General features: G+C 47.4%; 1 protein-coding gene across 3 annotated transcripts; it reads right to left on the reverse strand.

Annotated features, from left to right (window-relative positions):
* Positions 1–820: 820 nt before the first annotated feature.
* LOC144174010 (nuclear receptor-interacting protein 3-like) lies at positions 821–15,220 on the reverse strand. 3 transcript variants are annotated; one of them, XR_013323416.1, is made up of 8 exons: positions 14,977–15,220; positions 14,096–14,253; positions 11,653–11,787; positions 9,124–9,206; positions 6,964–7,106; positions 5,464–5,519; positions 3,704–3,917; positions 821–1,219 (listed from the first exon to the last, which is right to left on the reverse strand). XR_013323416.1 is itself a non-coding variant. In XM_077702412.1 (7 exons), the coding sequence occupies exons 2-7, from the start codon at positions 14,192–14,194 to the stop codon at positions 3,786–3,788; spliced, it is 648 nt and encodes a 215-aa protein (XP_077558538.1). In that variant the 5' UTR covers positions 14,195–14,253; positions 14,977–15,220; the 3' UTR covers positions 821–3,785. The 3 variants fall into 3 exon arrangements, 2 of the variants coding, with proteins under 2 accessions (XP_077558538.1, XP_077558539.1); XM_077702412.1 differs by having other exon boundaries at positions 821–3,917; XM_077702413.1 differs by lacking the exon at positions 14,977–15,220 and having other exon boundaries at positions 821–3,917; positions 14,096–14,846.
* Between the last annotated feature and the right edge of the window lie 151 nt (positions 15,221–15,371).

The raw sequence follows: 15,371 nt of genomic DNA on the forward strand, positions 1-15,371 counted from the left end.
TTGGATTATCTTATCATCTTCGCGTGTTAGAATTTCGTTCCATCAGCACAATGTAAAAAAAAAAACTGTGGTTGGTTCTTCTGTCATAGCAATCGGCAAAACACGAAAGTGAAACGTGCAGAGTAATCTGCAGGTGAGCATGATTTGAGGCTCGGCGGCTGTCTTGTGGATGTGCATGGCAAGCGACGTCCTGCTGGCGGGTCGCTTCGGCAAAGGTGTACTGGCGTCATTTCCAAGACGAATATGACATCAGTGAAATATATGTCGATGTATCCCGGCATAAAACAATTTCAAGTTAAATATAAAACCCGGAAACAAACAACCCTAAGTATAAATGTACTGATGATGATGATGATGATGATTGCTATTGGTCTCCCCTTTGAAGCGGGGTGATGACATGTCATCTTACCAAAAAGGACTAATATAATCATGTTTTACACTCTTCGTTTTTTACTAGCGCTGCTTAGGGCAGGCACTAAAGCTTATTAGGTCCGAAATACTTTTTTACCCCTGTTACAGGTGGTAACTGTCCTAGGCAATATTCCCCTCTCTGCTTTTCGTCCACCAGCATTCTAATCTTTAGTACTCTTTAGTACTAAAGGTTGCTTCCCCGCAAGAAGACCCGGTGTGCAGGGGTGCACCCTTTACAGGCCGCTTGCTTCGTTGTACTGGCGTCACTTCCTTGACGGATATGACGTCAGTCAAATCTTTGGGTATCCGGAAATGAAACACTTTTGTGTTTAAAAAAACACTATTCACGCTCGCCTCCCGCACACGGACAAGGTATCCGTGGCCGTAGACGACTGCAGTGTCAGCCTTTGGCACGCCGTGTCTCTTTCGTTCACAGCCGCGGTTTCATTCTCCGGGGATGCGAAGTTCTCGATGGCAAGGAGCGCGCCACCGCATAATGTGAGTGTGATTGTTAATAAATCTGTTAACACCACGGCAGAAAATTAGGTTGAAACGGGGCAGACAACGCATGCCCTTGTTTCTTTTTTTAATGCTGCGACTGACAGACAAAGAACTTTATTCAGGTCCTGAGGAACTGCCTTGGACCGCCCTTATCAAGGGGAGTCCGTGACAGTCGCGGGCCGCTCCCACGCAGGGACCGGAAGGCCGTGACCCTCCGCTCTCTCGCAGGCCCTCTGGACCGCCCGAAGCTGAACAGAAAGGTCGCCGCTCTTAAGGGCTTCCTCCCAGTCCTCTTCTTTGGTGAATTCTGCATCGCGCAACGCAGGACATTGCCAAGGTGCGCAATGTAAACAAATGTAAACGTAAACAACCACGTCGAAATGTAAACAACCACGTCGATCCGTCACGCGACACACACCACGCATCCGTCCTGCTTTCTGGTCATAAAAGAAATTAACGGGCTAAAAATCGAAAGAACTACGTTCCCAGAGGATAATTAAGGCAAGTATTTGAACTGTTCATAACTTAACACTTCGCGCGCGCATTACAAGCTTACCGTATCTGTGTAACTTCTTAAGCGTTCCCTGTATACCAGCCGCGTAGCCTACGGGAAGCACCCACGAGACGGCGCGATTGTCCTGTTGCACGGTCTCTACAGTGTGGTTGTACAATATTAAAGACGTGTACAGCATTTTCGCTCACTTTGAGGTAAATTACAACGATTAACACTTCATTTGAGGAGGCGATGCTCCCAAGCGGGGTTCTACTGGCTACAACACTTATTGTGAATGCACGAGTGATTGCCCTAGTTTTGTTTTGGGGGAGAAAACTGGCAGGTCAGAAGTTCCACCGGCTATAGAGAAAAAAATGAAGGAAGCTTACACTAACGAATCTGTTAGCAGCAGTAGTGTGTTTCCTCTTTTTCGCTTCACAGCGTTGTTTAAGCCGCTGTACGAGCGACCACAGCTGGACGTTTGTCTTCCTTCGTCGCACACGGCTGATTGCACACTGCGCGCGCTTTTCACTGCGGCGGCGGCCTCCTCGCCTTCCTCCGCCAGGTGGTGAAACGGGCCCCGCGCACGTCTCCGTTCCCTCCTCGCCTATCTCTCCCCACCATCGGGCCGCTGCATCCGTACTGGGAGCTTGTGGAAAGGGGTGTGGTTTGACCTCTAGCGCTCAAGGTCAAAACTGGTCACCCCGCGAAGACTGCCCTAGGTAGCGTAGTGTAGCTTTCGCTGCAAAAATAAATGAGGGTTTTGCCTACGAAGGTATACCTGGGCTATGAATGATGCTATGAGGCACGCAGTAAATGGAGGACACAGGGAAAGGGGTGTGGTATGATAATTTGAGCCATCAATGACTGTATGCGCCGTCGCCACTTATAACCAGTGATCTCTTGGGGGCTCGCTACAGTTTCTGGTTATCTCTACTCACCTTCACTTGTCCACTCAGTGTTATGTCCGTTCCTGCATTAACTGCATGCTGTCCTTTGAAAATCATAGCAAATCAATGCTATCACATATAACCTGAAAGTCCGTTCCTTTATGTGTACACCCCGAGTGATCAAGTGTGAAATTCGTTTCGTGCCCTTACAAAAAACAACACCATCTCCTCGTTTAGAGTGTCTTTAGCTCACTCTAAACACCATACGCTTATCCAGTGCCAAAAGAAAGCTGGAGAAAAAGTTTCATGACACATAAACCAAAGAAACATTTTCAAACCATCACACACTGCTACAGTATTTTGATGCAAAATTCGCACAGGAAATTCACATACTGCGCGAGCATCAGTACATATATATGAGCGCTTACTTACAACCACGGCGCTAGGTCAGCTCTTACTAGCTTCCGCCGCACCTCAAACCGCTTCCCACTGCCTCCCGAAGCGTACACTTGCGGGATTATAAGTTTAGTTTTTCTTTTCGGGTCGTACGAACGTATACGGACACACTGCATACATTTTGCTAAAGCCCGTCACATATTGCATTTATTTACAAATGGTGAGTGGAATCCGGAAGTTCAACTTGAGTACAAGTTAGCAAGTCCACCAAAACACTTCATAGCGCACTTATTCTTTTTTAAATGGCTCAGGGCCGAATGTTGGGGGCAGACCAATCAGGTTGGCTCCATAAACCCACATCTAGGTTAAAGGGACCTTGCAACACTTTCGATAAGCCCTTTCACTCTTTCCTTCGCGTCTTGAACCATTGCAAAAGCATTAGTTATCGCCAGCACGGAGCGGAACTGCGTGATTTGCTCGTCGCACCAGATACGCCTTCCATTTGTGCTTTGTTTTAGTGGATTTATTTTTAAAGTTGCTATCGAAAAACGTTCATTGCTGAAACTGAAGGAAAACCGGCCGACAGCCGATACATGGCCTCACTGACGTAATTCTAGCCGTCGAAGAACGTCAAGACCTGGAAAGAGAGAGAGAAAAAAAATTGAGCGAGTTAACAACTTATCTGATGGTCATAGAGCAGTAATTTTTGGCTGAGGTACTTTGCGACCCAATAATCTAAATACTGGGTCTGTTGGGTGACTACGTTCTGCTAGAATTTAAGATTTCAAAAATAGTTGAAAGAAGTGTTGCAGGGTCCCATTAAAAATAAAGCATCTGCACTATAGTTCTGCAGCAGCATTCGCAGAAAAGATCGCGTTTGTGTGAGGGCTGTAGTGGGTGGCAATGTTGCTGGAACTATGGCGTTGCTGCGGATCGGGTGGCAGCTATAGATAGGGTGGCGAGCACATAACGGGAGGAGTAACGAGGTGTGGGCGGACGGATGCGCGGGTACCGGGCATGCACTGGGTCCTGCGTGGCCTGTAGAGCGCATCCCCAATGCGATCCCGTCGTGCGGCCCGTGCAGTGCGCCGCAGTCAGAGCTCGCTTGTTATTGCCAGCAGTGCCGCCCTGCTGAGAGAAGCGATGTCCTTGGCGCCCAGCAGTTGCACTCTCTCGCCCCGGCTGCCCCCGACCAGCAGGTGGGCGGCCTCGAAGTTGATCACGCACTGCGCGCAAAGGGGACGACAGAAAAAGATGAATGGACCTCCGCAGATGTCACACATTCCTCAGGCAGACTTATTTCACCTGTTAGAGAGAGAGAGAGAGAGAGAGAGAGAGAGAGAGAGAGAGAGAGAGAGAGAATGCCCTCTTTTTTTACTTTGTTGCTTTTGATTTTGATTTTTACCCGGTCTGACCTTGCAGCAGGTATGCACCTGGGCAAACATACGACACGCACGTACAGATACGCAGCTGCAGCTAGCAAAGTAAACCGGCCAACTGCCAACAATCGCTGTTCAGTCCCGCACTGATGCACTGTGCATCCCCCATGTCTCTCTTTTTTCCTCCTTTCTTGCTACTATATTGTAATTTATTCACGAACGTAAATATCCCCCAATTTTATTTCAACATTGACCTTTATAGCTGAGAGCAAAATGACAATAAAACAAGGGAAGTTATTTATTTTTGTCACAGTGTTAGTACGTCCCAAACACTAGACTAAGGCCAGGTTCAGACTGTTGTCGCAGCTGTCGTAGTATCTTTAAATAATGACGTCATTGCACGTTTCAGCCAACCAAACTGCGTAAAAAACTGTTTTTTACGTCCGGAGCTCGCGATATGGCTCTTGCGTCGGTAGTCTGAACATAGCATGACAGTGGCTTTGCAACGCTCCTGAACGGATGCATCACTAAATACAATGTCAATAATATTCAGGGTGGGTACCATTACTCGGCTATATGAGAGACCGACTTGAGGGATTTTTTTTTGTACGTAAGCTCAAGCGACAGCCAGAAAAAAAAAAAAAACATTCTGTGAAACTATCATGCTGTCGGGACATTAACTCTGGAACATTAGCCTATAGTTCCGACAAGTTTAGTTACTGGGATGATGATATGTGTTTGTATAACTACAATACAGCATATGCCAACTTCACGGCGAAAATCAATCAGGGCTATTTCAGTGTTTTCCGTACAAAACCTCGATTTTACAGAAGAAAGCTCGCAAGCCATCGAAGAATGGTCGGTTACTGAATGTACATTGCACAGAAAGTTCGTCAAAAGGAAATTGTCCGAAACACTTTTCCATTTTAAACATTCCAGAAATTATTCCCAACCCGCTTCGTCCAGCTATGAACCAGTACCATTGCAAAGTCTTCAGTTCCGTACAAGGACGCTCTCATGGCGCCTGCAAAAAAAAATCGGAATTCAATAAAAAGATACAAAGGAAGGTGCTGCGCTAGAAGACGCATATTTTGCGGATGCTTTCAATGTTGTTGTTTTCTTTCCTCTAAAGTCCGCAACATTCGCGTACTACGTTAGTCGATGATTCCTTAAATTGTGCTAACTTTTAAGGCGAAAACATCAAGAGCCCCATTCTGCGAAAAGTCTTGGCCACAGTAGCAAAAAAAAAAATATATATCTCGATATTTGGGGAAAAAAAAACGTTTTGAGTTCTAATGAAAGCATTTAACGCCGCACGAGCACTGTAATCTGTGGAGCGGTGCAAGTAGTCGGGTGGAGCACACAGACGCGATTCTTGGATACGTTTACGCACCTGCGATTTTCTCAGGAAGTCAATTCCGAGGCTGACGGCAGGGAGAGCTTCCTCCACTGAAAGAATAAATAAATACCAGGCGAATAAAAATAATTGAGAAGATTGATTGATTGATTCAAACCTTTATTAGAGGAAAGGGGAGGCCCGGAGGCCGTGCATGGGGTAATGGGAAGTGAAGGGATGGGGGGTAGCAAAGGTCTTCGTCGCACTATTGAATGTCCCTTCTTTGAGCACTCATTTTGCGTCCATGATGTGTAGTCAGCCCCAGCTACACTAATCTCGCAAGGCCACTCTATATACCATAATTGCCTAGTGCTTGCAGAAAATTGATGTCGCGTTTTGGAGGGTGTAGAGTGTCTGTGTCTGGAGGGACGTGACGGAACAAGTCCTGTTTTTGGAGCGCTAATTGACTGCACACCCACGTGAGGTGGTGAAGGTCAGACGATACCTTTGTTGGCAATAAGGGCAATACGGGGGTGGGTGCCCATTCGGATGGTACCATTTCCTCGTAAAAAGAGCGTGTTTTTTGTAGGCACTGTCAGTGATGCTTTAGAAGAAAACAGCTTTCTCACCTGCACCATCACGTGGTCATATGCACACTTTGCGCGCGGCGCAAACTGTTTTTATCGGCATTCCAAAATCCGATCCCGCTCTTGTGAGCTATGCTCACAGAAAACTAACATAATAAGGGTAATAAATTTTCACCCACCACTCTCGCTTAATGATCATTGGGTGAACCTTCATCTAGGCTTTACATAACAATAATAAAGGTAATTATGTTCAGTCTCTGATGATGTTTCTAAGAACCAGACGAAATCATGTTCTGACATTTACAAATTGGTAGAAGGCCTTCTCTTGGCCCGCTTCATCCCCTGACCGACCATTTGGCATATCCTTACAAACCAAAATAATTGGGGTGATGTCGGAAGCCTAGTGCAACAGTTTATTGGTACCCCCCCCCCCCCCCCCTTCAAATAAAAAGAAAACACCGGGGTTCCTGCAATGTCAAGAGTCGGACCTCCCACATTTTAACAGAAAAACTCAAAAAGTCGGTTCTGACGCTACAATATCATGCATTGAGGGGACCAGCGCCCACCGAAGACCAGTCGCGAGACCTTTGTGGGATGGTTTGGAGTGGAAACCGAGTTGAATATTTTGTTTTACACTTAGGGCTCAAAATTACGGTATACGATAAAAAATATGGGCACGCCAACACATCAAGTCTTCCGAAATGAGGATTTGGGGCCAGATAGCTGCCTCCCTGCAGTCTAGTTTCTTTAACCAACCTGAGTTGCAGTTTACCTTGACTCCGGTGTTTGTCACCGAATGGGAAATTCCCATTACGTGCCGATGTCGTTACGCCGTGACCCCTCACTGCAACCGTGCACACTACCCATCCAGTTGTGTAGCCCTGTGCATGCATTTCTAAAACAGCATGTCAGTCGCTGTAATACTGCCGCACGAGGCGTTGAAGCACTGACAATTTTTGAGCCCACTCACCGACTACGAACTCGCAGATCTGCTTCCAGGCCCCGAAAGCCAGGTCTACGTATTTCACGCATCCCACGGGCAGTGCTTGCCGCTGGGTGCCCACGCCCAGCGAAGACCCGCGCTGCCTCCACGGTACCACCTGGTCCCCTAACCTGCGTTAAAACAGTTCGTGTTACTTATTCTAGGATAGTGATAGTGATAGTGATAGTGATAGTAAGAACCTCCGTGGCTCTAAATGAGTACGTATAGTCAGTCACGAAACTTTTATAGCTCCGGCATACTAAACCTTGAAAAGGAACTATTTACACACGTGCAAAACTCTGCATTGATTATATGTTATTGCAATTTAAGTGGCACCGCCCCACAAATGCTTTCAGGGCGCTACTGTTATTTGCGAGTTCGTTCGCATCAGCTAACTTAGCATAAGATTACAGTTAGATCATAAAGGGGGTGATTTGAAGAGCAGTTCCCAAGAAACTTACCTGCAGTATTAAACGCTCTACATTGGGAATACAGTTGGGTACGCTTGCCGCTTGCTAAACCAGCTCACCGCCTAAAACGAAAGAGTACATATCATCTACGAGCCTTGGAATCGAGGATATTACTGCAACAACTGAGGCTGCACCACGTCAGCCAGGATAACCAAGACGGATCGCAGATCTGATTGATTGATTGATTGATTGATTGATTGATTGATTGATTGATTGATTGATTGATTGATTGATTGATTGATTGATTGATTGATTGATTGATTGATTGTATGGTTTAACGCGCCGACGCAATGCAGGCGATGAGACGCGCCGTAGTGGAGGGCTCCGGATTAGTTTTGACCACCTGGGGATCTTTAACGCGCGCCGAAATCTTGAACACACGGGCGTTTTTGCTTTTTGCATCCATCAGAAAAGCGACCGCCACGGCCAGGAATCGAACCCACGTTCTTGTGCTCAGCAGCACAATGCCATAGCCACTGAACCACCACGGCGGGTAAAGCGGATCGCAGGCCGTCCAAAACACCCGAAAGGACATCATTCATGCACGATCGCGGACTACGAAATTCGAACGCAAAAAGAAATCCCTTAGGAGCCACTGGTAATGAGAGCACCCTCGCCGATTGCAGGGAAGCACCCGCACACCTAGGCTACAGTACACACACATTCACGAAGAAAATTACATAGATGATGCATCAAGCTCAAGGTGAAAAGAAAGACATGCATAGGACAGTGCTCCCACCATGCACCCCGAAGGAAGGCGTCAACACTAGCGAGAGCCCAAACGCGAACGTTACAGCGCGCATTACACTCCCCCTCGTGAAAACCTTGAGAAGTCCAGGCTATCACACTCCGGCAGTTACCGCAACGCCATGAATGTACTCCGAAGCAGAGGCACAACGTTGCCGCCGCACGCCATAAAAGTTCACAGCTGAGAATGTTGTGTAGCTCCTATATGATCTGGCAGACTTGAAAAACGGGCCCTCAGGATCTCCGAAAAAACCCTTCGAGAGCCCCTGACATAACGCCCACCGCTCGAGTGAACACGAAAGAGGCAGTAATACCCGTATACCTACGTTTCGTGACAAAAGCGCTCCATCCTTCTCCCTCAACTGCACTCTCCTCACAGCGCGCATATAGCTCGGGAGTTTATTGAACCCCTCATTGAATTTCGGGATAAACAGGACAGAATGGTCATCGTCAAAAAAAAAAAAAACGAAATTGCTGCAAATGACGTCCAAATACGATAGCTCTGCTTCCCTTACGCTCCTTCATTTATGCACCCCAGCACTCCCCCATCCCCCCTGTTCTCAGCCTACCACGCCGTATACCTCTTCCCCTCCGCTTTCCGGCTGCCTCCTTTGGGTCACGTGATCCGTTAGTCTGGAGGGTAGTTAGTGAGACATAATCACCAACCTGTGACGTATCTGGGTGATGCGGGCGACAAACAGACAGACAGACAGACAGACAGGCAGACAGACAGACAGACAGACAGACAGACAGACAGACAGACAGACAGACAGACAGACAGACAGACAGACAGACAGACACAGACCAAAATGTGAGCGTTTTTCTATCCCAAAGATAATCGTATTAAAACGGAGTTTTGCACACCGCGGAGAGATTCGCGAGATTCCAAGCGTCAAACACGTGGTCTGCTGCACGCAACGGAGCGACGCACCTGAGGCGGCGCACGGTCTGTTCAGACACGGTCGAGAACGCACAGGAGGTGTCCAGCAGGGCGCACACGCTGACGCCGTTGCACTGCAAGCAACGAGCGGACGATAAAGACGGATGCGTGGTCAGCATCCTGCCGAGATGAGGAGGTCAAATAAGGAGGGCATAACAAAACCTATAACCCAAGCGCTTTCAGCGCACTTTTTTATTTTGTCAGGCACCCTCTACACGCGCAGATAATATCTGGGCGAGTTATCATTTTAAGTCGCAAAGGGGAAACGTGACATCCAGCTCAACGCAGCCCTACGGCTACAAAGGAAAGCTGTACAGCTTTCTAAGTATAGAAACTTACTTCTTCTCAGAAACTTACTCCGCCTTGGGGATTTCCCCCAAATCTGGTCGATTAACATCTTTCTGTGCTGTACGTATAGTCCCATCTTAATATTTTTTTTTCTTTTCTTTCTCGTTGCTATAAAATATACGCGTTTATTATTTCTCTATAGCATGGGAGAACCGGTGCTAAAGTTGAGCTACGTAAATACAGTAGTGTGTGGAGTTAAAGCACACAGAGGAGTGCCAGCATTGTGGAGAAGTTGTTACCCTCTTAAAAATCACCCTAAGAAACCAAGCAGTGAAGGGAGCACAGGATGATGTTGAGCGTCAAGTTTTCCTGGTGCGCACTGCCGGCTTCATGTGAGCCGGTTAAAGAAACTTATTGCCGAAGCCAATACCCGATAATTAAAACTCGACTGGTGCCGCGCAGACAATTTTTATCGATTATGTTCGCGAAAACAATGATGCGACCGAAGTCGAAGGACGATTCCGACCGTGTATCTCGAAAACAAACGAGAACCAAGATTATATATAGACATCCCTCCACACGTACACGTCATTAACCAGCAATTCACGCCATTCATAGATTACGAAAAAGTTTAATCACTAGACACCGCCGCAGCGACGGAGGCATTAAGAAGGCAGATAGTAAAGGTGACGTACATAACGCTTTTAGAGGACATATGCGACAAATGTATGGACTCAGTAACCCTTCATAAGAAGATGGAGGTTTTCCTATCAGAGAGGGCGTCAATCAAGAGGACTCCATGTATCCAAAATCATTTGCAGCATCTCTAGAGGTGCGTTAATTGTGAATATTTGAGCCAACTTGATATTGGCAGGTGACATCGTCTTGTTCAGTGAATCGAAGGAAGAACCGCAAAGAATGCTTCCGGAGAGTCGCAGTCCGGAAGCTTAGTCGTAGGGTTTGGTGGGCATATTTTCTCGCTATTTGCACTTGAGGTCCAAAGCGAATACTCAATGAGACGCACGCTCTTTATTTTCGCTTTTGTATCTGTCGTGACTCGCGAGTAACAAGGAAAATAATTAAGGAAGCTCACACTAATGCGTAAGACTTGAAGGTAGCTAAACTGTACGCAACAGCAGCGTGTTTCCTCTTTTTCGCTTTGCGGCGTTGTTTCACCGCTGTACGAGGTGCCACAGCTGAATGTTCGTTCTTGTAGGCAAAGCGCGAGGCAGACACAGGACGAGACAAGAGATGGGACGAGGACGTCCTGTGTCTGCCTCGCGCTTTGCCTACAAGAATGCATCACCAACAAGCCCAACTTTACACTCTGGATGTTCGTCTTCCCCTATCGCACACGGTTCTGCGCCGCACGCGGCCTCATGTCCTTCCTTGGTGGCTCGCTTTGCTTTGCTTTGAGGTTCTTAGGAGGGGGGGGGGATGAGGGGGAGGAAAGGTGCCCGAAACTGTCTGACTGGGGGTTGTCGACACCTTATCCGGCCGCTTATCGCTGCGGCGGCAGCCTCCTCACCTTCCTCCGCCACGTCCCGCCAACACTACCCAGTGGTGTTGGTCCCGCGCACGTCTCCTTTCCCTCCTCGCTTATCTCTCCCCGTTATCGGGCCGCTGCTCCGAGCCGGGCGCTAGTGGAAGGGGGTGCAGCTTGACCTCTAGCGCTCAAGGGCAAAACTGGTCACCCCGCGAAGGCTGTCCGAAGTAACGTAGTTTAGCTTGCGCAACAAAACTTTTGTAGGGGCACTTAAGCCTGCTTACATGCTTTGGAGGCGACAGCCTAACAACACTTATCAAAGGCTACCTTACAGATGCCTGCTTTCGTCTCCTTCTCTGCTTCCCCTTCGTCTTTTGGAACGGGTTACTTCGATAGGCACATAGCGACACTTTACGCCACAGCATCTCCAGAGTTCGCCGTGGCTGACGTGCACCCGCTGTACTCACGTACAGCCACGTTCACCTGTATGTAGCACGAAATGACGTCAAAGGCGCACGCCCTAGGCTATCTCTTGCTGCGGTGCTGGAAACGTGCTGATGTATAGATTAGTTGCGACGCACTAAACTACTGCTCCGGAGACCCGGCTTCCATTAATTAAAATGTGTTTTTTTAACGGCGGCCAGTTTCTCTACCAGAAAACAACCACAGCAGCGCCGGTTTTTCGCCCAATGGGGCAGGCACTGGAGACGTTCGCCTTAAAAAATTTATACGTGTGCGCAACTTACCTCGCAATTCACCATAGGTGGCACGTGCATTCTTCCAAGGGATGTGCTCTCGTCCAGTGCTGCTTCGTTCACTGTATGCGTAAGCCTGCGCGGAAGCCCGCTAACTTGGCCGGCCAGACCGCTCGCCGCCTTGTCCTGCGAACGCAGAATCCCGGAAGAACACGCCTTGGCACCGGCGATGCGCGTGTATGTCTGTATGCTGCGCCTCACACGGCGCGCTATCTCCAGGACATCAAGCGTAAGGACGCGACGAAATTACATGACAACGGTGAAATCAATCTATTGTATGCCCCGAGCTATTGTATGCCTGCAGGCAAAATATTGAACGCGAAAGTGTTACGTATATTCCAAGCAATGATATCTTCCAAGCAACGCATATCTTCTTAGCAATGCCGTTGTGTTTAGAAGTGAAGCCGGCTGTAAAGATCAGCGTGAACTCGATATTTGTAAGCTGGCTTCCTCACATGCCATGTCTTACTGTGAAGCCTACTCACAATCACACCGATTCCTCCCCCAGCGCGACGGCGCGGTTTGACCGGGAGCTTGTGGCCAACAAATAACCCACAAACAGATACACTGGTAATCATCCCTCACGGGGCAGAATGACACTTAATTTTTGTTTATTTGATGCCCACAGCGCATCGCGGCATTACAGAGGAAGGGTGCATGCACACACAAAGAAGGCCACGTCAAGCAGCGCTCTTAAACAAGACCGATTTGGAAGTACATAGGATGACAAAGCGAACAAAACAAAACAAATTATACAACTGTAAATTCACAGAAAAGTGAAGCACATGTATGTATAAAAACACAGCAATACAGTGTTTGTAAAAAAAAAGCGTTAGAAAAATTCCACGCGGTGGAAGGGTGCAATAAAAATACAGTTATTAGAATACGGAGAAATAATTCAATACACGGGAGTATTATGGGCACTTGCCAGCTAATTTGAACAAAACAACAAGGTAATACCTACAGTAAACACTAAGGTAATTTTAGTTTAGGTCTTCTAGTGACTTAGGGCGACAGGGAACTAGGTTACTACAACGGTGTACAAACGGTGTAAGGGGAAGGTGCTAAGGTGGTGTCGAAGGAAAAATGAGTTGGAAAACGTACTGTTTATAGGCAGCCTTATAAGTATGGTCTGTGCGGGCAGACCCGCAATGCGTAGAAAAAATTTGTTATACCAAATTTGCAATAATTTCGGTGTTTTTCGCGCCGAAGCTACACCTGGGCTAAGAGGTGCGCCGTAGTGGAGGGCTCCGGATTAATTTTGACCACCTGTGGATCTTTCACGTGCGCCGAGACCTCAGCACACGGGAGTTTTCGCTTTTCGCCTCCATCTGAAAAGCGGCCACCGCGGCCTGGATCTAACGCGCGTCCTTGGGCTCACCACTACGACGCCTTAGCCACTGCGCCTTTATACGGCGGATATTGTACCAATTTGGAATTGGTTAATGTCATGAAATGGTCTAAAAGGAAATGCGGTTCTACAATGTTCAGATGAGCCCCAATTTAGAATGTTTAAGCGGATTTTTTTTTTGCTAATATTCGTCTTTTTTTAAAACCAGTTTTCTAAGAACGGGGTGCAAGGCATTGAAAGTGCCAGCATGTTTGAGTACAGGGCGTGTACTAGTTTCGTATAACAGTTCTCTTGCGGATTGAGGGAAGTCGCGAGTATTGCGGTGCTGGAATTCTGATGTTCTCGAAGCCTTACGGGTAGTGCAATCTACGTGTCTACGCCAGAACACTGTGGACGTAAAATGAACTCTTGGGCAATTCTATTCAGTTACAAACTTTAATGAGGAATTCTTAACTTCATAATTTAGGTAAATGACATGGCCTTACCCAGTAAGATATATTAATGGAGACTATTTTTTATTCGAAGTTTATTGTCATTCCCAATTTCTTGCATCAGGTACCAATACTGTTTAAGCCATTTTGCACCATTTCAGTATTGTTTTGGGATGAAATTCTCCTATACAATACACAGTCGACCGCTAACACCCTTCTGCATGACGTATGGTTATCGACGACGACATTTATATAACCAAGACGGATCCTTGGGGCTCCCCTGACGTCACATCTGAGGTATAAGAGGCTGCCCCTTTAATAATTGCATGCCATTGTCTACAAGTATAGCCGTCCGGCCTTAGCCGTGTTTCCAGAATCTCATGTTAACCACTGATTCATTGAATAAAATTTGTCAGGTTCCTCAGCTTCAGGCCCGTTTAGAAGTAAAGTTCCAATGGGCAGAAATATGATGCTTGTTAGGTCTACAGTGACTCTTCAGTACATATAAAACGTGAGGATTTACAGGCACGGAGTTGCTGTAAAGACATCGAGCGCTCCTAGAAACAAATGTTGGCGGAAATTTCAACACTACGATGAAAACAACACGCAAAGTGTAGCAACCGAGAAGTTACGGGCAGCACAATTTACATACCAATGACTGTAGCACCGCGGAGGCCTTGCGCTGTGCCCGGATACGCTGTCTTTTATACGCAGCCAGACAAATGTCAAAGTCGCCGTTATCACTGGTCATTCTGCGAAGCCTCGTTCTTCTTTGTTTTGCATGCTTGATGTTTAAGGGTGGATAAAGATCTGTACAGAAATCAAAATGGGGTTCGTCAAAAGGTTCAATTTATATTATTTATTAAATAGCCACATTTGAAGCAGAACTTGATGTATAAACTACTGTTTCTTAAAATAAAGCACTCTGTTAGCGCTGTTCGCCATGTTAAGAAATACAAACGTGCATTTTTAGCGTGTTCCAAGCGTAAGAAAACGAAAAAATATTCTGAAAAATATTCTGGTAGCGCCATTTTAAGAAATACAAACGTGCATTTTTAGCGTGTTTTAAGCGTAAGAAAAGGAAAAATATTCTGAACGGACACGGGGCAAAATTTGAAGAGGTTCGCACCTACCTGCTGGCAGCGAGTAAAACACAACTCTACAACAAACCCACCTGTTGATTAGCTCGCAACGAAGCGAAACAAGTGCTATAGTAAATTGACGGCTACAATATGGGGCACATAAATTCAGCTGGCGACCGCTAAGGGCGCCACCTGGTGCTCTCAAATTCCTGAGATTTGTTTCGCCTTGTGCCCAGAGAGAAATACGCAAGCACTCAGTACAGCTGAACACGAAAAATTCCGCGAGCGATTCACCTCCTCGCCCAGCCCGAATCAGTTTAAATCACGGGCATCACATTACTTAATGAACCCTTAGTCCGCTGCTCAATGTTCCTTCTTCGTTACTCGCCACAACGAATTCTCGTGGACAGAACACCAATAGATTCAATAAGTACGAACGAATGCCACGCACCTGTTCCCCTCTCTAATGTACGAGTGTCGGAAACGGGGCGCTTCGTGCCGCCGGTCGTCAGGGAAACGTCGAGGGCACTCGATGAAGAGGAGGGGAGAACGCATACGGCCGGTGTCGCTGCGGCTCCGCGAGAAAGTCACGCACGCAAAAGCGCGTCCGAAACACGGCGGCAGCGGCAAAGCGACAGCAATCGCCGCACTTGTTGTCATAAGTCGCGATCGACCGGCCAGCCCGGTCCACCACCCGGCACGCTCTCTCCGTGTCACCTCCGCCACTTCGATTTGCACGCCTTATCGCGCGGTCCCTTTCCGGTACCAGTAAAAAGGAGAGTGGGACATGTCCGGGCAGCGCAAGTAGGATTGTCTTGCCGTAGGCAGGGCTGTCCTCCTTTGGTT

This window comes from Haemaphysalis longicornis, unplaced genomic scaffold (assembly GCF_048455015.1).
Source record: "Haemaphysalis longicornis isolate Haplotype H1 unplaced genomic scaffold, Haemaphysalis longicornis Haplotype H1 scaffold_3, whole genome shotgun sequence".
Taxonomy (NCBI): domain Eukaryota; kingdom Metazoa; phylum Arthropoda; class Arachnida; order Ixodida; family Ixodidae; genus Haemaphysalis; species Haemaphysalis longicornis.